General features: G+C 41.8%; 1 protein-coding gene across 3 annotated transcripts in view; it reads right to left on the minus strand.

The window, feature by feature from the left end:
• The window catches only part of FARP1 (FERM, ARH/RhoGEF and pleckstrin domain protein 1), a 211,754-nt gene that overhangs the window by 29,253 nt on the left and 160,648 nt on the right, over positions 1-21,853 (minus strand). For 2 of the 3 annotated variants that reach the window (XM_075045941.1, XM_075045942.1), the window contains exons 13-16: positions 20,030-20,270; positions 5,914-6,104; positions 3,893-3,982; positions 1,556-1,689 (exon numbers count right to left, since the gene is read on the minus strand). In XM_075045941.1, coding sequence (XP_074902042.1) covers positions 1,556-1,689; positions 3,893-3,982; positions 5,914-6,104; positions 20,030-20,270 — 656 coding nt within the window. The remainder of the gene's footprint in view (positions 1-1,555; positions 1,690-3,892; positions 3,983-5,913; positions 6,105-20,029; positions 20,271-21,853) is intronic. The other variant, XM_075045943.1, reaches the window with a different exon arrangement.

Here is a 21,853-nt window from a genome sequence, read left to right on the forward strand (position 1 = left end):
CCTCCCCCCCCTCCCCCCACTTACTACAGTGCCACCTTTCCACAGCAGGCTGTTATTGCAGCATCATCCAATTTTTGAAAAACATCACACCTGAAGAGGAGGTTGACATCTACCTGTAATGCCACCAGCGACCAGAAGGATATAGGGAGAATCTCTATTTCAACCTATGCCCCAGGAAAGCACCCAGCAAGCTCACTAGATTAGACTGGTCTGACAGAGAGCAAAACTTGGCCCTTTACTAACTATATAAATTTTCCTTTTCACACCATGCACCATTAACCCTAACTAGTTGTGGATTAACCCCAACTACTGTTAATCCTACACCATAGTTAAGAGAAACAGTCACTATTTCGTAACAGTTGAAAGAGCCTTCTTGGAGTACCTGCAATAAATGTTCCTTACTGGAAAGCAATTAATACCAGTAAGAATCCTGACTGGATTAGAGCAGTAGCAGCCCAATGAAAAAATATGGGCAGAGTTGCCGTGCAGCACATGCCTTAGGAGTAATAAACTTATGTCAAGCATCAACCACAGAGTCCTGGGTGAGGATGTCAGCCCTAAGAGGCAGTACCACATTCCCCTCTTCCCAGAAAATGCTCATTAATTCTGGAACTGTGCAGGGTGGGTTTGGATAGCCTGCAATGTGTTGTGCTCTCATTCAATGACCTCGCTCATCACATCACAAGAGCTAAACTCACACACTCTAAGACTGTGTTTTGCTTTTGTTTTGATTAATTAGTTAAAGAGGCATTAAACTGATTAGCACTCATCAGGTCTGCCTGCTCTGCTTTCACATAATTTTCCATTGTCACTTTTCTGAGAAGGAAAACCTGGGCTCCCAGCACCAAAGATAAACTATCAAAAAATGCCTACACAGAGCAAGACAATCTAGTCCAGACAGGTCTAATCAGAGCAAGGAGAGGGCTTCTGTGTGCTGCCTCTGTTCAGGTATCAGTGGTCAAATGAACTGAGTTAAGAGTCCTGCCAGGGAAGAATTACTCACTTTATAGCTATTTCACAAAAATGCCATGTTTTAGTGTCACTATTACGCTAAGGTTAGATAATTTTTAAGCCCAGTGTCCTCTTCCAACACTCTATCAATTTGTAGAGTGCACTGTATACCCTGAGAGTGTCAAAGCTGCGGTGCTGCAGAATGGGAAGCTGGTCTCTGAAATCCTCCCTGGCCTACACCTATTTGACAGAAAGAGGACTTGGTCCTTCGCCGCTCCCTCTTTGTTACTGATAAGCCTTGCTTGCAACATGTTTTTCAGAAGAGCTGCCATATAGAAACACTGACATTCAGCAAGAGAAAGCTTCATCCAGAATTATGATCTCATTTGCATATGTCTGTACCTGACTGAGATATCCAAACAACAGAGTTTGTCAAGTAAACACGAACAAAGCACAATTCAATATACCCAGTCTGTTAATAACCAACATCTGTGACTTTCACAAATGAATCACTACAGTAGATCACAAAGAGATGGCAAAAAGGGAATGCAAAAATGCTAAACTGCATGAAATAACACAGCTAAATAACAAACAACAATCTTACCACAGAGCAAGTCTCTGCTCAATTTCCTTGAGAAAACCAGTGTGAAATTTGTGCAAAGGTTCGAAGTTGGAGAAAATGAGATTTTTCAGTGTTTCGGGCATGCAATCCTCTTTACTCACTGCATTCTGAAACCACTACAAAGAAAAAAGAAGGAAAATTATCGGGGAGTGGAATGCAGCAGGTATGATCATTTGCTGTCTTTATACACCTAACCCAGTAAGGACCTTATTTAGCTGGCACTAGGAGTGCAACCCAGGCTACCCCTGATGCTCCTGCGTGATAAACTGGTGCTCTTATCAGTGGTCAGGCCCTGCATAGTTAAAAAAGAAACTCCCTTCCCCTTTGCAGTAACTGATCAAATCTTTGAAATTCTTTTCAGGCCCAAACTGGTTGGTCAATACAAACTGAATTGGCAAATGCTGTAGGCGAAAGAGAAAGAGTATTGCAATACTCGCAATGTTCCAGTAAAACCAAAAAATATGTTCTGTACTGTCTTTTGCTGAGTTCGGTCCAAAATCCCTTTGACAGGAGTTGGTACAGTAAGCACTCAAGCCCATGTTGCTGTGTACAGATAGAGAACATCATGCACTTTGCAAAGTGAACAAGTAGAAGGACGGTACTTGGCGCTTCCAAGACAAGACGCTAGTAGCAGAAAATCGGAGGGTCAGTGCCAAACACTGTTAAGACTGCAACAGGCTCCTGCTCAGTTGCGCTCTATGTTCTCTTTTTTTCACCCTAACAGACCTATGGGTGACATAAAGCCATAGGACTAGGGGGCTTGCCAAGGTGGCACGGACTATTATCTTCAACATGATAACACTACTCCCTCCTCGCTACCCTGAGGGGTTCCAGCTATCTATGGTTGACTTCCAGCAGTGCCCAGAAGGCTGTTACAGTGGTCTTGATTGATGCTGCATCAGCTGAAGCTGACCCAGGCCCTTGAAAAAGAGAGATCCCTCCCAAGCCTCCCTCTCCCCCACTTTATCTCTGGACTGAGCAGAGCTAAGGCTGAAGAACTGCACACCTATCAAGTCTCAAAATTCATGCACGACACTTGTTCCTTCTACCTTTTCCATTGACGCTGGCTACTTGTTCGCTCTCTGTGGCCTCCTGGGCCAGTCATCTGTGGAGCACAGCTGACGGGTCTGCCGATTAGCTTAGAGTCAGTTGTATGCCTCTCGGTGGCACAGCAAATTCAAATTTGCCTGCCACAAGAATAAAGGCCAGGGTGGGAAATGGGGTTTAGCTCTGAAGAGTGAAAACTTTCTGTTTCTGCAGCCACTGGGTGAAACAGAAGATGAAAACGGCGTATCTGCTGCTGAGACTGCAGCCGTGACCACCATCCACAGCTCCTGGCCTCTACCCTCATCGGTCTGGCTTCCCAGAAAGCCAGGGTCAGCAGGCAGTGGAGTCACCGCTACCTTGCTGCTTTTAACAGCCGTGCTGCTCCAGCCTACAGTGGCTATGTCTAAGCTGGCATCAGATCAACTGCCTCCGCCACGTGGGCTCCTGGAACAGATGAGAAGCTGGGGAGAAGGTGTCTCTCCTCAGTTCCTAGCTGCTACCAGCAAACTCTTCCCTGCAGCACGTCCTCCTTACCGCCACACTCAACACAGGAGGTGGCAATGCACCTCACGGACTTTCACATGCTGGATAATTAAAGAGCTGGGAGGTCTGGAACTGGCAGCCCTGCTGAAATACCATGAGGGGTTTTGGATCCAGTGCCCTTTTACAGACAATTGTTATTTAAGGCCAAATCTTGCGCACATTGCTCTTGGAAGTTAAACAAGACTGTTGGTGTGTGTGCAAAGAAGGCACGTATTTGCCTTGGTGATTTTAACAATCACACTCTAATTAGATGCTACAGATTAAGGACTTGTTTAACAGACAGTTTCACTTATGAAAAATCAGAATCATTCAACCAGGTACTCCACAATATTTCATGTTAAATGGAGGGCATTTAATCCAGGAGAAAACATTTATATGTCCCTCTAAGGAGCTACTTCAGTTTTAAGAGAAGTCGTTGAAAACCCACAGGCATTTTTAGTAATTACAACCACAAAGTATGAGAGCAAGAAAAAATAAGTGAACTGTGTCCCAAGTTTCTCAACCTGATACAGTTTCATAGTGCATGTTACTAACCACAGTGCAAATCTCTACTTTCTGCTTTTTGTTTTATTTCCTCCCTAGAGCTGCACTCCTGTGCACTGCAGAGAATACCTACAGTGCAGAATATAAAAGTAGCATGAAACAGCTAAGATGTTAAATGGGGCAGATGAAATACTACTGCTGACTACAGCTTCACATGTTTCATGAGTAATGCTCAAGTAAACATACCGATGTGATGACTTCAAGGTCCTTCAGGTATGTTCGTTCTGTGGTCGCTACTTCTTTAGCGATGAAGTAAGCTTTCTCAGTTGGGAATCTCTGCAAATTGCAAACACATTAGGTTTTCATCTGCTTTTATGGAGCTGCTTTCTGTAGGAAAAAACTGCAGACAACAATCACCAAGAGAGTTACAAACTAGTGACCCTTGCTTGTGGTTACTGTGACTCATGCTTGAATGTTTCTAAGCCCTGAAGCCCTGAAAACAATCCTTCCTTGGAAACATGAGAGAACAAGCACTTTCTATGGGTTCTTGAGAGACTTTTTTTCTGCCAAGGTGATTTCTACAGCTTTGGGGTGCTGATGTTCCTTTCAGCTTATTCCATATATCTGGAGCAGGACATATTCTGAAGTTCACAAAGAAATCCTTTGCAGGCTAGATAACCATTTGAATCAAACTTGACAAATATCAAATTTAACAAAATGACAAAAAATTAGTGTCTGACTATTGTAAGTTTCATTGTCGGGGTAAGAGTCCACAGTAGAAACACTCTCTCTCTCTCTCAAAAAAAAAAAAAAAAAAAAAAAAAAAAAAAAAAAAAAAAATCAAATCCCTGAGATTTTCCCAGTGCAGCTGGACAACCTAACAGTGGGAGAGGGGAAGGATTTTAGGGTGACAGATTTCAAATTTCAGGGGAAAAAAACCCAAATCCTCTTGTGTTATCCAAGAGGCAAAAGTGATTTTGACCTCTTAATTCTGAAGAGCCAAAGGATCCCAATTGATCTTGCTCTGTGTTGCTCAGGAAGCAAAAAGGAAGAGCAAAACATCCGTAGATCTTTTGCTTCTACATTTCCTTGCTGAAGATCAACGATAGAGAGGATGCACCAGAAAGGGATGCAAAGAGAGACTGTGTGGGTGCCTCCTAGTCAGTATACAACCCCCAGGAACCTTCATCAGCTGGTATATACAGCAGACACTGGCTGCTGTAACTTGGACTGACACAGAGAATCTTGAGTATACTAACTGATTCCTGGCTTCTCCTCTTCACGAATTCCTCTCGCACATCTTGCTAACTATGCACAGTGGGAAAAGAGATCTTCCTTACACATGCTCCCACTCTCCAGCAAAGCCATCTGAGTTCCCACCTTCTTCTCCCTGAGATGCTCCAAGCTCAGGAGAAAAAGCAGGCAACAGGAGGACAAGAGCAACCCCCTCTCGCCCTGCAGCACAGGAGGGACGAGCCTGCAGGCACCCAGAACCCCCTGGCTCAGACAGAATCACTTCTATCTTCAAAAAGCAGGTTTGGATGTGATGCTCCCTTATGGCTTTGCTGCAGTGATGGGGCTGAGCCAAACACTCCCAGCTGAACGCTGCAGGCTGTGGCTCAAAGAGAACCTTTCCTACTCCCACAACCAAATGCTCCCAGTGGTGCTCCCAGCAGAGACAGACTGGAGAGCCTGGTTTGGACACTCTTGCACAGGCTCAACGCTATTCCTTTTTCCTCTGTCACCTGGAAACTTTCCCTCCGATAATCCATTGGAGTTGACTGTTTTGTTACAACAAACTACCGAACTCCACTCCTTAAAAACAAGCTAGATTTATAGGAGACCCTGTCAAAACAAGCTCTTCAGGTTGCAACCAACAGGACTGGCCCAGATTTATCCCACATTAACCTTAAGGACACAGAGCTACCTCTCTTCTCTCTGCTACTTAAAGAGGAGCTGGGGCCCCTACCTCCTGCACCTCTGTTGAGGAGAATGAATCCAGAGCACTGAGCCCTCAGCTACCGCAGTTTTGTGGTTCCAGCCTGACCCGCTCCAAACTGTAAGTTTGGCCTCAGGAGCCCAGGGATGCTCTTGGACACACCATGACTGAGGACAGCAGATACCAAGTGACCCAACCAACTTAAGTTATCTGGGTGGATCTATGATGAGGAAGCTGCAGGGCGGCTAGATATTAGTCACTTTGACAAACAGCAGTAGTCGCAACACAACATGGAGAAGAGAGCCAAGGCCAACTGCCTCTGCCTTACCTTTCTTTTGACCTCTTCCTCATCATCAGTCCTGACGCATGATGGGTCATTCAGCAAAGGGCTGACCAAGGGAGATGACTGCTTGGCATCAGGGCTCAAGTTTGGAGATAAAGACATATTTGCCACCGACGGTCCTCCTTGGGAATTGATGGAAAGCTCTGAAAGGTGAGGGCTGCCGGTCAGAGAACCTGCTAAAAAAATGGTAAGAGAGAAATCAGTTAGGACAGGCTCTCTCTAGAAAGTTCCAAAAAGAGTTACAACCTTAAGTTGCAGCATGTGAAATTACACTACAAGACACAGCCATCAGTGTCCTCAAACTAGTCCAAATGGACTTGAAGCCAGAGGAACTGCATCCATTTGCATTAACCAAGTGACTGAAGAGTTCTTTTAGCTGATGAAACTGGCTGAAATTAGTGTCTCTGCAGGGAAGGGATCAAGGCATACATGACTGAGCTGCAATATTTACTGCTAAACATCAAATTAATAACAAATTTTTCACTATCGTAATCCACTCTATGAAAGAGAATAAATACAAGAAGGGGAGTCACCCTAGGAGTACCATTCTTTCTAGCAAAGTAGAACTTCAAAGACTCAAATCAGTACTTCATAGGTAGCTACAGGACACAAGTTAGAACAAATTTATCTAGTGGAAGTCTAGAGAAAAAGAAACAATGACTTTCTACAGCAGTGTCGCTGCTAAGACCAGTTAGATCTAACACGAAGGGAGAAAACTACTAGTTCCCCCATTTCTACACACAACACAAGTATGTATATTATACCTTGTAGGTCTTTCCATGCTCCTCTGATTGTTTGGGATGGAAATGCTAGCATTACATTTGCATAAGACAGGCAATACTTTTAATGCACAAAGCATGACAACTTCAGATGATCACAGATATAAAGTCCCATTTAATTTTGGATTAAAAATATGAAAGAATTAGACAATTAATTACACTTCCATGGATTCATATACACTACATCAAATATTACTGAAATGGGCATTTTGTCTTCTGGGAGGCAGCCAGACTACTGACTGCACAAAGGGAAGACTTTGCCAAAAATGCCCCGAGTTCTCCCAGTTATCCGCTCCTCCAAACCTCTGAAAATCTAAACCTGTTTTAGAAGATGGATCTGTCATGTGGAAGAACATTTACAGTCTGTACCATTTTGGCATTACACATTAAAATCCAACCAAAAAAATGTGACAAGCACTTGATTACCACAGCTAATAGGCTGTCTAGGATTAAATGTAAAACATATACATCACCATATATAATTAAGGTCAAATACATTTTACTATCATGTGTTTATGTCCTCCCTAGATTATGATAGGGAAGTGTTCTATTGCTACACAGCTGAGATACTCCAGTAAACAGAGGCACCAATAAATATAATTAGGCCAGTAGTAAAACCTATTTATTTTATGGAAGAACTCAAGATTTATTGCTAGAACATGAATGTTTTCCAGTTCCAAACCAGTTCATGTTTATATGTCATTCCTTTGAAAAGAGAAGGAAACAAACAATACAGTTATCAGTTTACGTAATCATGACAGTTATGTAGCCTATTATAAATCAAAGTCAAAGCAGTATTTGTCTGAAATAAAGGTATGTATTATTACATCTAGCAAGAAAGGGTTTACCAACAGTTTCACACTAAATCAATGTTCAGTGAAATTTGAGAAAATGCCACAGCTTGTTACACAAATGTCAATTTTATTGACACTAGCACACAACTGTATACAGTGTTTTCAAAAGAAATGGAATTCATCATTGAGAAATAGTGAAACAGATTAATAGCAAGGTTGTAAGGTTAAAAGTACTTAACTCTACATTACAAAAGACATAAGAAAAGTGGTATCACCTCAAACGTGGAAACAAAGAAATTCTGGCACTATCCCTGTCATTTGACAGTGAATAAATGATTTGCACCTCTGTGAGAAGTTCACAGGCATTATAGTCTAGAAGTTAAATAGCACCTATCTGTGATAGATAGATATATTGACATATCTACCTACCTATTTATTATCCCGGGTCTAAGTTCTAATGTACTGGAAATTTTATCAGTACAATTCCAAGTATTTCAAACTATAAAATATCAAATGGACAATGAATTAAAGACTTCCTAACCTATACTTGGAAGACATAACTTGGGAAAAGTATTATGGAAAGTGTCACCACAAAGTGTGCCTAGTGGCTCACAGCATTGAGTATACACCCCATTGATTAAAGACTTGCACATCAATACATCACTGACATTCTCAAAGTTATTTTGCAGCAAGTTGAAATGCTACATCCTCTTTTTTGCTGTCAATGTGGACATGAGCAGTGACCAAATCCAACCACTACCACTTAGAAGCAAGAGCTCAGTTAGACCCCATCTGCCAATATGCTGAACAAGTGAAAATTAAAGCTTACTATAAGAAAGTGGCTATATTACAAAAGGGCCTCAAAATGCTGTTACGTTAGCACATTCTGGGGCCTAATTACAACCAACACAGCCATAAAGATCAACACATTGGATGTTGTTCTGGTAAAGGTGGGAAACAAACTGACTGACTCACAGCAGAATAAGTCACGAAGAAATGAAAATGGAAGGTCTTGTCTCCCCCATTGCCAATCAAACAGGACATGTGTCATGGCAATGCTGCAAAGCGACTTTCTCTTTTTCATGGAGGTGAGGAACAAATAACCTGTATTAACCAAGTGGTCTTTTGTCAGTATTTCAGCTGACCTCCTGCCACAGAGGAGTATATTCATACAGGCTCTACTCATCAACTACATACTGCAGAATATAAACAGAAGCAGAAGGGAAAAGATCAATCTTATTTACAAGGTACTGAAATTCCTCGCATTTTACCCTAAAGGATTCATTGATTGACAGGCAATTATTAGAATGTCAGTTGCCAGATATCAAGTGGTTCTGCACAGCACATTAGGGGCCTAAAAGTTTTGCAGCTGGTAACACGGAATCGTCTGCTCATACTTCAAGTGATTTTTATTTAGATTCAGACTTGGGCCATCTTTCAAATGTAATGGAGCCAGCTACATACACACAAACCAAGAGACAAGTACAAAAAGAAGTTTATATAAGGATTGCTGAAGCACATACTAAAATTATATCCTTGATGGAATGAGTAGGAATTAAGCATGTGCTTCAATTCTTTTCTGAGCTTGGGTTTAAGAAGAGAAACAAACACTGGTTGATGACAGTGGCAAATAATGAGAATGCACTTTACCACGGTACGCCAGATTAGCCCAAAATATCTGGAGTGGTTCTTAGTTCCACTGAGTCAGTTTACTCTCCAGACATTGGGGCAAGGTGCTGCAGTAGGAAAGGTGACAGAAGAAGTAAACCTTGATTGAAATCTAACTTGAAAAAAAATTAACAAAACGACAATGGCATTTTACGCGGCCACAGGACATGAAATTATGGGTTATCATCCTAGCCTTACACGTGTCTCAAATCACTCCCCACCAACATACATGTTCCATGTGCTAAGTAAAATGAAGCCAGTGGCTAAAATCAAATACTTAACAGCTATACCTCTGTCAAAACACACATCACAGTTGCTTGCTACAATTTGGCGGTGGGAATGCACGGGAGTGCTGGCAAGCTGCGGGTCCCCAGCTAGAGAGGGGCAGGCTGGGCTCTGCACTTTTCTGGCCAGCCGTGATCCATCCCCCTCCCAGAGCTCAATTCAAATCCTAGGTGAGCTGAACTGCCTGCTGCCTCTTTCCTTGTTGACTACACAGACAGCATAAGATGATCTGAAATCCCTGGTTAGAGACTTTAACCTAAGATGGGAGGGCTCCCCTCTTTGTGAGGAAGACAAATGGGACTCAGTGTATCCTGAAGATACCCCTCCTCTATTCCTTTTCTCCTGAAACTGCTGAATAACACACTCAGGCCATTTAGGGTTCTGTATCTGCTTCAAAAGAAACAGTTTCCATCCCTACGCACTGTGTTTTAACAGCGAGGGAAAGTACAGCGGTGTTAAGATGCTCCTGAGTATGTTCCTCCTCTGTAGAGTACCAAGAACTGAAAACAACTCAATTATGGAAACTGAGAGGAAACATCAACCATTACTGAAGGTGACTGAAATTCTGCTGGAAAACTTCATGTACAGCTACAGTGCTCACTAACTCAACTGTTCAGGGTTATACTGCTGTCAAGGTTTATAGGTTTACTATTAGAAATTATAACATATTAAGAGCCAGAAAAGCGCTGTTCTCAGTACCTGGAACACTGCAGGGCTTATTCTCTCTTAGGCTTGCTCCACAGCCTGCCCTGCAGTCAGGGGAAGCTCGTGACACCCAGATCCCAGTTACTTTGCTTTAAGGACAGATGAGCGTTTTCTAAACTCCAGTCTGGTAGATGAAGCCCAAGCTGTTGCCCCTGTACCACTTATAAGCACTCTTTAATAAGAAAGCATCTAGCAGAGCTGCTGCTGCTGTGGCCACGCAGCTAGGTCTAGCTTAATTTTCCATAGTCACAGTGGTTGCACACCTCTAACTCCTACCTCAAAGTTTTTTTCAGGGAAAGACTCATAGTACAAAATGACATGGGGGACAGACAGTACCAGATGAAGTGGCAGGAGTTTTCATATGCACTTCACCAATGACTGAAGTACCTTAGATTGGAGAAGAGTTTAATAAGGGTGTCCATCCCTTCTCTCCCCAACTGTGAACCAGGCACACCCACGCTGCTGAACTGAGTTACAGGATGGAGATTTCTGCTCTGCTCTCCCTCAATGCAAGAACAAAATCCCACTGACTGCCACAAAAGCTTGAGGGGGAACCGTTCATCAAGCTGCATTTCTCTTCCTCATTAAACAAAACAAGCTGGAGTGCTGGATACAGTTTGTTAAACATCTTGAAAAGTAGTTATATATCAGCCATAAATTTATGTACAAACATCCCTGAATCCAGTACCAAAGAATTTGAGGAGGAACAGGAAGAAAAAGCAACTTGGGAAGAGATCCCATGTCACACATAACCAATAATTCTGCCAGGCTTGAAGAGGAACATGACAGGGAGAAAGGTTTGCTTTGACTTCACAGCTTCGAAACGCATGCCCACGTCAGGAGTGGCAGTGATTTGGGAGAATGGTGCACCTTCTCAGTGAACCAGTTTCCTCATATTTAGGACAAAGCATCAGCCAGCAAATGGACAGAACAATTAAACCAGTGACAGTTTTACAGCAAAATACCAGTTAGAATGAGTAAAAGCCTTCAATACAGGTAAAACTAAAAAAAATAATAAAAAAATTAATTCCATGCATACACAGTTAAATGGCTTGACATGCTTATAGTCTCATCAAGCTTGGTGTTGGTTTAGTAGCCAGCAACCTCTCCAGTTGGTAAAGGTCCATGCTTTATTGGTATCCTGCAGTATTAGACAGCGGTGAGTGTGAAATCAGACAGTAACTGCTGTTGGCCTACATCAGGGTATACTCACATCTTAAGAACAAAGAGAGAACATTACAGCCTGGGAAGAATACAAGGTCACTGGGCATCAGTCCTTTGTCTAGACTTGATCTTTCCAGACAGAAATAGAGCAACCTCTGGAAGGATTCCCTGCTGTACCCAGGGTTAGGGTTGGTTTGCTTTTGTTTGTCTTTAAATCAACATGACACAGCGCTACAATAGAATTGAAAATGTTCAGCCTCCATGTAAGCTTATGCCACAGATACTGTCCATTTCAACAAGACATCTCCCCAAGACTGCAGTGATCCTGCTTACAAGCTACGGCAGACAGACTTGCTCATCGTTGGGTGCAGCCTTCATCAGGAAATGAAGGGCAATCCGATCATGCTCAATGGAGCCCAAATACCCTGGAAAATGGATTTTCTTCCCCCCTCCCTCACTCCTCTGCTCCTCAACATGGTGCGGTTTCTCAAGTTGAGACTCACAACCTGGTGGGGTTTTCCTCCAATTCTGAATTGAGGAGTGCTCTGTGAGACAGGATCACTGTAATAAGAGGAATTAGGTACTCCCAATACAAATAGGTATTTCTGCAGTAAAAGGACATTGAGACAGTGCTCCAAACAATGCAAGGAACAGAAGATACACCATGCCTTGAGGATAGACAGAACATTGAAAAGGCTTTTTCTCCCAGATAGGTACATGCTGACAAAACAGTGCATACAATGAAAGAAAAAATGTTTCTCTTTAAACGGTATTAAACAAATGACAAAAATGAGAATGAAGTCCCCAGCATTTTCAATTTTAAAAACTAATTTTGACTATCGAGAGTTATTAAAAAAAAATCTATGCATGTGCACACACAGAAATCAGGAAAAGGGCTGGATAAGTGAAACACTGCCAAGCTTATGAACTTTTGTTAGTGGGTCCAGGTGAATTTTTTAGCAGGAAAGGGGAAAAATAAGGATTCAACTAATCAAAGATTTTTAAGTGCCTCATGGAAAAGCAACAGGCATGAGCTCTAACATTCACTGAACTAAACAGAGATCTACCTCTGATCTTGCTGTAAACCATCAAAGGCAAAAACCTGTTTTCTTCTCAAAACAGGATTTGCAGCATTTTAAAGAAAGCATCTAATCTAATTTTAACAAGCTTGAAAGCTCTTGAATCAGAAAGCATTCATTTTCCTTCAACCTTCCATGTTCAATCAGTGACAGTTGTTATCATTACTGGCTTTAGAGTTAATTTTTATCAGTAGGAACTGTGGATTTTTATGGTTCTCAGGGGCCAAAACTTTACAAAAACACATCAATAAAAATTACACCTTAAAACTCTAATCATTCTAGAGCAAACTAATTATTTACCGTCGTGTCATGCAAATTTATGATCCTAAGGTCTTTACCCCCTTTACTGTAATAACACCACCATTATTTACACTCATACTTGTGAAAAACATGCCTGTGAATGCACAGCTCAGCCAGGCACACGGGCTTTCCAAATCTCGTAATATTTAAAAGAAAGTGCTCACTGCTTTTAATAACAAACAACATAAAACAAGCTTATGCTACACGCTCTTTATAGACCACAGAACTAGAACAGAAGACAAAATACTCTAAAGAACTGCTACATGTCACCCAAACTAGGCTATTTACTCATATGATGCCTTTGATTTTTAAGTAGAAGCTCTGTATTTTAAAATATCAATGGCACCACACAGCCTAACTGTAGGGAGGAACGTAGAATATGCCTTTGTTCACGATCCACATGTTGCACAAGAATTATTTCCCTTATAAATAAGTAAATATGTCCCTTGTCTAGGCATGTTTCAGCAACTATAGAAATTACTGAAACAGAAGAAGAAAGAGATTTTGTTAATTTTAATTTCCTAGGATTTAAATTTCCTTCCTTTCTAGAACCTAACAGAATGGGCAAAATTTTTCCCTAATGTAGCTTGACTGAAACCAGAGTCTGCTGCTACCCACATTTGAGAAAAGTTACACATCAGTCTAATCTTTGGGACGTCCTGATGTTAACACTGTGCATCAGCCACTAACAATCAATCAGAAACCCCCAAACCATCATCATCAAGTAGGAGACACCAACAAGCAGCTGGGTTTCTGACAAAAGGACTGTTCTCCTACCACTTTGGGCTGACGGCAGCTAACAAAAGAAAGGAGTATATATTAAAAATTGTTCCAGAAGATTCAATTTCCCTCATATATTTAGGGTCTCTCTTATTTGGTATGGAGAAGAGGACTGATCCCCTAAACGCAGAGGAAAGAGATGTGCTAAAATGTACAGAAGCTGCCTTAGGAAACTACACTGTTCACAGAGAGCAGCATTACTGGAAAACTAAAAGGGACTTTGGCTTCCTTCACTTTATACATGCCTGAACACAGAACGTCTTTCCTTCACGCTCGCTGCCATTTCCAGCCAGTAAGAACCACACTGCTGAATGAGGTGGCTCTCCAGTGGTCCACATCCTTGTGCACAAAGTAAGCGACACCGAACTCCTTCACACACGTGCAGAAGTCAGGAAAAACTTGGATCGTTAATTTGTTTTTCATCATTAGACGTTAAATTGCAGCAATTAAAATTTCACTCTAAAGTCACCTCTGACAGCAGTCTAATGCCTCATTATGACAAATGAGACTAGTTAAACAAACATGGTATTTGACAGAATTTATAGGTCAGACATCCTTTCTTCTGTTGAAGAACTGTTCCAGAAATAGCCACAATTCATGCTAATTACATATAAATCATACTGATGAGATGTGAATCACTGGTTTTCAATATTCAAATTCAAGTCTGCTACATCAGTACAACTGATCAACACAATTCTTGCTCTCTGAGTACCCTAAGAAACTACTGGGGCTTTAAACTCTCAGGAAAAGAGTAGAAAGCATACTATGCCAAAGGGAACTGTAAATAAATAAGGCTAGACATTTTTAGTGTGCTTAAGATATTTCCTATTCTTCTCTTTTCCTTTGTCCTCCCAACCCTGGAGCCCCCCCCGCCCCGAAGAAACTTCTAGTTGATTATGGAGACTCTGCATGTGGGTGCATTTATCGTGGGACAGAAGATGACAAAATTTAAAGCTTGTCTGCTTCTTAGTGAAGAAAAGGAGGAGCTATAAACAGGTTTTAGATCTGTCTAACCCATTTTCCATTTGACCTTCTCTGGTCACCACCAAGTAATTGCATGTACAGATTAGAGAGGCCAGACAGGAACTTCTGGCATGAATGCTACTGCTTCAGAATGAATACAGCTGCTTCAACTAATACGAGCCGCTCCACAAACATCTGTGCAAACAGAAACTAGCCCTACAAATATTCAAGGGGAAAAATACAGGTCCTGAAGCAGTCTGGTCTAATAATACTAGCCCCATTTAGTGAACTAATTCACAAACCATTGTTTTTTCACCCTTTGCTGGGTTCTAATGACTACATTCAGCATTGCCAATGCTGCTCTGTCGAGAAAATTCTGTCTAATTTTGCATGCCCTTTAATCTTGAAGCAAACTGGTAGACTGATTTAATTTTTCAAATTATTAACATGCAACTCTTTCATTATGCTCATCCATCTACTTTATAAATGATAGCTCCATATAGCTCACATAACGTACATGCAAATACAGCAAACCTAAAAACTTTCAGTTACATGTTGACATTTTTCAGCTACAGAAATTTCTCGTCCAGTTTTTCTTTGATATAATTTGTATTTAGCATGCACTACAGTGGTTAATGGGATGGTACCTGTTCGGCAGGCCTGTGAGCTATGACTGATTTGAGCCAACGGCAGCACTAGGCACAAATCATCTTCAGAGAACACCCCTCTGTCATGCACAAGGCGTATGTTTGCTAGGGGATATGGACTTAAACCAAAACCAGTGCAGTCTAGGCCATTCAGATATCAATTATTCAAAACTCCATACCTGCAATATCTTACGTAGGTCCTGGCTCCTTGCCACTATCCACGTTTCCTTCATCTAGCCAAATTTATTCCCAAATTTTATATCCCAGGTCACCGAGGAAAACTAGATATATGATATGAAAAACAACTCCAGAAGAAGATCCCAACAGGACATAAGTTCGAGCTGCTGCTGAGCTGGAGACAAAATTGTCTGACATGACTTTTCTACTGTCATTGTAGAAGGTGACTGAACGTGGTCAAGTACTTGGAATTCCAAAGAAAGAATCAGGAGTGCCTTTTATCCATAGGCTAACTACATTCTGCACATTAGCAGCTAGTCTCCATATTCATCCAACTATATGGACAGAGTTGGCTCAGCACAGCAATAAGCCATCCGGACAGCCCAACAAGAGGCTTCCTCCACATCCTCTGGAAAGACAGGAGATGGGTGGCTCAGGACTACTCAACTCAGAGTAGATGGAGCTGCTCGATCTTGCTGGGATTCAGCTCCCTCATTTCTAGCAATTGCCTAAGGATATCTGGGCACGTGATGAGTATGGGATTTAAAAGTTAATTATTGAGAGAATAAAAAAATTCAGTACAGTGAATCAAAAGTACCATCAGCCACACTCCAAAATCTACTGGAATCGGTGGAAGAATCCTATCTTTTACTTAGTCTATAACTACCTCTGTTAGACTTAAGACACAGGTATGCTTAGACCACTGCTGTTGGCCAACGTATGCAGATTAATCAACGCTTGCAACGACAAACTTTAACTGACAGGCTCCTCTTCCCGTGTGTGCTTTGTGAAGCAGAACGAGAATTCCCTCATCTCATCTCATCCGCAGTCTTGCCCCAAAGGTTTCTGTTCTTTCCTGCAAGATCTTTCTGTATTTGTCCCACAGAAACAAACTCCCAGATGAATTCTAAGGGACCTGACCCTATGTGAAAACATCAATTTAAAACTGCTCTCTCACTTACCATTCTTGGCAAGCGCTCAGATATGAACCACATGTCTGATGGAGGAATTTGGCCCACAGACTGTTTTTAATTAAATGCTTGTCTACTGATATTAAATGGAACTTCAGTGGCGTAAGAATGCTGCAAAAATGATTCATCCTAAATGAAGTTATTTTCTATGTAATTTACAAACTTTATTTCTTCAAACTTGAAGAATTCCACGTGTTAAAACGACAACCACTTAAACATTTGAAGTTGAAAAAAGTGCCAGATGACAGAAAATAGCTGCAGAAAAATCCTCATATTTCATTTTTGAGGATAATATTCAAAAGGGTAAAGAAAAGCTGTTGAGATATACTATTAGCAACTAGGCTAACTCCAACTACCAGCAGGTCTGTTATTATAAATTATAAATCCATTATCTTTGTAGGCATATGAGAGAAGAAATCAGGCCTGAAAACAGTATCTGAAAGGATGCAAAATAGTAAACACCATTTATAAAACTTTATATTCACTTAAATCCAAACAATATGAAATCTACTCACTTTTCTTAAGTAGCAGAAACGACTGCAAATCCTTTTGTTGAAAATCTATTACTTGAACTCTAATTTTACTGGCTAACAAAGCAATTAATTAATCTGCCCAGATTGCTATTACTTTTCTGTATAACTACTGGTACTTTCGCTGCACAAGCAGCAAAAAAATCAGAAGGAGACTCATGCACCCACTCCCCATGCTCACGCTATCTGTTAACGCAGGCTTCAACTACTTATATTTCATCTTAAATATTGAGAAGTTCAAGGCAATTATTTTACAGCTATTCTAAATCCAAAACACAAACCACCTTCTTTTAGAATAATATACAAGCAAGCTTTTCGCTAATTATCAATCTCGCTGTTTCTAGGTTCATGCTTTAAACTACAGGAACAAATGAGAGCATTCCCTGTCACCAAAATACCACTGTCTAAAGAGATGTTTTAAATCATTCCTGTTCAAAAATGAGGTATCTAATCTTTAAGAAAACCAACACACTAAAGGAGATGAGTGGGTGAAAACTTATATTTACACTAAGATATATTTTACTGCAAAAAGTAAAGTATATAACAAGACATGCCTAACTACTGTAGGTATCTTTTTAAATATCCTTCACTCAGATTAAACTCTGCTAAAGTGTGCATAGACCAAGGCATTAGAAAAATTAAAAAGACTTCTTATTTTATTATTTTTGTAAAAACAATTTTGAAAATTTTATATTGTCTAGATTTACAAAGTCCTGTAACTTGTTCATCGGTACTTATGTGGGTGGATTCATCATTGCTGCACGCATGTACTGCATGATGCAGATCACTGCAAGTGACCTGCAGTTCAGTCAGTGCTGCTGTTCATCACTTAAAATCCTCAGATTTAGTTCCCTTCTCCCACAAGAAAAATATATAAAAGTTAAAATTAAGGCCAGTGTTAAAGAGCACATCTTGTCTCTAATAACTCTTTTCTCTCTAATAACTGCAGGACACTTCACATACAGGAGACCTTACATCTGGATTTTCTTAGTTAACCTGGAGAAACTAGAACCAGATTTTATTAGGATACAGCCTTAATTCTCAATACTTTTAGCCTGTGAAAAGGAAGTTTACAAAGAATTAGTCTCTCTGTCCTTCTGCACACGTGCCAAAATCTCGCTACTCTATGTACAGTACAGAAGACAATCAGCCTGGACTACGGTTAGTCCCATCATTCTCTGTGTCAGGGGATGAAAAATTTATGAGGTGGCACTATGGGAAAAAATAGCCTATGACAGACTAATTGGATCCTGTACAGATAAAGATTTTTCATGATCAAAGCAAAAAATAAAATTAAACAGCCACAATCTCCAACCCCCCCCCAAATCACCCACAACATATCTTTGATGTCTCTATAATAATTCCACTGAAAGAATAAGGGGAAAAAAATCTCTTGCAATTAATCTTTATACCACACTGATAAAGGATAGAAAGGATTGCCTTGCAAGTAATAGTAGTACCACTTTTCATTAGAGCTGTTTCAATCTAAGTTTTTTCACTTGAATTATATCTTTCACCTAGTTCTCTTTCTTGCCCAAGAAAGAGTTCGGAGTTTCAAAATCTCCATCACCAAATCAGCCTGTTGAACCCACTGAAGAAAAAGCCAATACTGTCACTGTTCCTGTATACGTGCCTAATTTGCAACCTCAGTTCATCAGTTAAGATTATAAAACAGGTTATGAAGATGAGTAGACCAAACACATTTTTGCTATGAAAAGATTTTCCACCATATTTCAAGATTTCAACAAGTCTTGCATTTGGCTGTAAGTTTAATTTTTTCTCCTAACTCTGTTGAGGCACTCAGAAGTTGCTCTCCTTATATGGGAGAGAAAAAAAAATTGTAATAGATGTACAAAATAGCACAACGTACCTACTTAGTTTTGTTTTAGTTTGTTTTGTCAGAATAACTAGTCAAGTGTCAAAGAAGCCACAATATATACCTAAAATATGACTTCATACAAAGAATAGGTGAGCGTATAAAGTCTTACAAAGGTACCTAAATCAGTAACAATTTTCCTCTCCTCCTGCCTTTCAGAGGAGATGCATTACTGCTAAGCTTCACTGAAACTTCTCCTTGTTATTTTATTTCTAGCATCCGTTCCCTCTGGCTGATCAGTACAACGATAATATTTGAAATAGCCCATGCGCTGAAATTATTACCAGCCACCCTTTACAAGCCCCAGAAGATGCAACCGCTCTGATGAGCAGTCACAGTATGGTCTCATACGCCCCGGTCCCTAGCAGCTGAAGACCTGCACAACATCCTCATCGCTGAGGCCAACAGACACATCCTCCTCTACCTCCTCATCAAGCTGAAGGCTTCCAAAGGAGTACTTATTTCTAGGCATGGGAGAGGAACTCAGCACAATGGGATTTCCAAACACCAGGGGGTGAGTGAAAGGGTTAATGATTTCCGAGTCGGAATCGCTAGATTCTGTCCCACTGCTGGTGGAGCCCTCCATCATCTGGACTGCAGCCATGTGATCCATCACGCCACTGGAATGCAGCGACTGCACGACTGGGCTCTGCTTTGACTGTGCCCCAGCTGGCATACCGTTGGCCAGCATTTTGCCTTCTGGAGAAGACATCTTAGTCACTCCACCTCCTTTACAATACCTCTCTGATCTATATTCCTGCCCAGGGGTTGAGGATATCTGGCTTAGGATAAATGGATCTGTAACTGATTTATTGCAGAGATTTGGCATTTTCTGTGCACGAGGCCGTTGAGAACCTGGAGAATATCTGCAATACTCGTGGCAGCTACTGGCGTGGCTATCCTCCTCCCCAGTCCTCACCCTGCAGTCATGCCCATTTTCTGAGACATAACCCTGAGAGCCAGTTCGGCTCAGGCTCATGTTAGGGCTTGAGCCTTTGCTACTGGGAGGCAACGGAGTGGCCAGTGGACTACGGCTCCCTGCCCCTCTAAACATTTCATCAACCAGTGAGCTGTGCCTTGGCATCCTGGGGCTTCCCCCGGTATAGAAGGAGAGATTAGCTGGGTTATCATCAAGGTACTCTTCAGAGAGATACTGGGAAGATTTTATAGAGGCCGAGGAATCCCTATATCTAGTTCTATTGCGATTTTCATCTCTGTAGTGAATATAGGCACCACTGGTCAAATCACCCTCATAATTGTCATTTGTTTGGGAATATGACCGGGTTATTTGTCCTCTGAGGAGATCATACTCGCTATCTACATCACTGCAGTCAATGAAAGGAATGGAGGTGCTGCTGCCATGAGCAGCCCTGGAAGCTGGACCTGTGCTTGGTTGCTGTGATTGAGGTCTGTTCTGCTGCATCCTGTCCTTAGCAGCCTCCTCTTCTTCCTCCACTGTTGACACCACTGCTCCATCCACCTTTCTGCCTTCCTTTGGACTCTTCTTCAAGGAAGGGCTCTTGTGCTGTCCAGTGTCTTCTGTTGAAGCTTTCAATTCCTTTCCTTGCCGGCAGCTCGGCACTGCTGCAGCATCATTGTCGTCTCCATAGGCAAAGCTAGAGCTCTGGAAAGATAAAAGAGGGAAGGCAAGGGGGAAACAAAGGGAGAGGGAGGGGTGGGAGGGGAGAGGTTTGGGAGGGAAGGGAGCCAGAGGGAAAAGGCTATGTGTAATTATGCACCAGAATTTTGCATTGCATCTGCAGCAACATAGGAATCTCTTGAAAGCGGAAGAGGAAACCCAAGCTTCAAAATCAATTAGAATTAAAAAACCAGAAGTCTCTGATCTTGAAGAAGAGAAAAATACATAAGCTAAGCAAGGGAAGAAAAGGCAGACAGAATGTGGTGATATGTAAAAAGGGGTATTTGAGGTGCTTCCATGCCCTAAGGCAGCCATCAACACTCTAAGAACATCAACCTGTTCGCACTACTCTGAGAATCTGGAGGAAAAGATAAACACATGAGACACATTCTGCACAGCCTACTTATACACACTAAAAAAGCCATGTGTGGGCTTTTGAGCACCCCACATTCAATCCCTGGAGCATACCTGCCACTAGTTCATGGGCTGGCTTTTCTGCACGCATAAATATGTCGAATCTGCCCCGTAGCCATGCTCCATCTGCCTGAGCTTGTCTTAGCGATATTAAAATGCTAAAATATTTGAAACGGGCTGCATTTATAACAGAATTCTCCCCAAGTTCTTAGGTTTGCAGAAATGAGAGAGCTTGTGAATATCAAAAGGAAGCAATGTGAGGGAGGTGAAGGTTCGGGTAGCACTCTTAAAAACACTAGTAGCTTGCTCCTGCCATTTAAGCTCTACCTAACATAAGGTTATGTGATTAAAGGTTTGCCTCCACAAACACGGATGAGCACACGGAAACAGGGTGGAGGAACCTCAATAACCTAGTCAGGAAAACGAAGCTCCTTGACCCGGCTCCTCTGGAGGCTGTCCCAGGACAGCCATCAGCCCATGGTCTGGGTTTGTCTGGGATGCCAGCAACTGGAGAAACCAGAGCACGTGCATATTGGTTGGGTGGGTAGGTCAACATGTAATTGCTAGCAAACATTAAACTGGACTAGTTGATGAGCAGGATAAGAGAGTTGGAAGCCAAGTACTGGAGCAGTCATAAGTCAGGCCAAACACTGGAAGGACCATGAAGCCTGGGGGTCAATTACTGGCAATGTCCTGAGTCTGTACCAGCTATTGGAGAGACACGTTTGCACGTGTGTCTGTGTGAGGTAACCAGGAACCAGAGGATCCCAGTGTCAGTTACCGGCTAGACTGAGAGTCAAAGATGAATTACTGGAGGAACCCATAGCATGCGTGTGTGTATGTCTGCAGATCTGAGTACCAGCAATTGGAGTGGGGCTGTGAGCCTTGGGGGTTTGTATGCCCAGGTACCAGCCACCGGGAGACCTGGGGATCCAGGGGCCCACTACTGGATAAACTGAGTGTCTAAGACCAGCTGCAGGAGGACTCCATATCATTTACCTATTTTCCACTAATGAACTTTCACCCTGATCAGCCAAGGAGTGGAACAGCCACTGATATTGTCTTGTGGGAGTGCTGTTCTCTGTGTTTACCTGTGTGGCTGGCTGTGTGTATACATGTATATATATTGTATATGTGGGTGCCCATAGTGAATA

Source organism: Buteo buteo, chromosome 14 (genome assembly GCF_964188355.1).
Source record: "Buteo buteo chromosome 14, bButBut1.hap1.1, whole genome shotgun sequence".
NCBI lineage: Eukaryota > Metazoa > Chordata > Aves > Accipitriformes > Accipitridae > Buteo > Buteo buteo.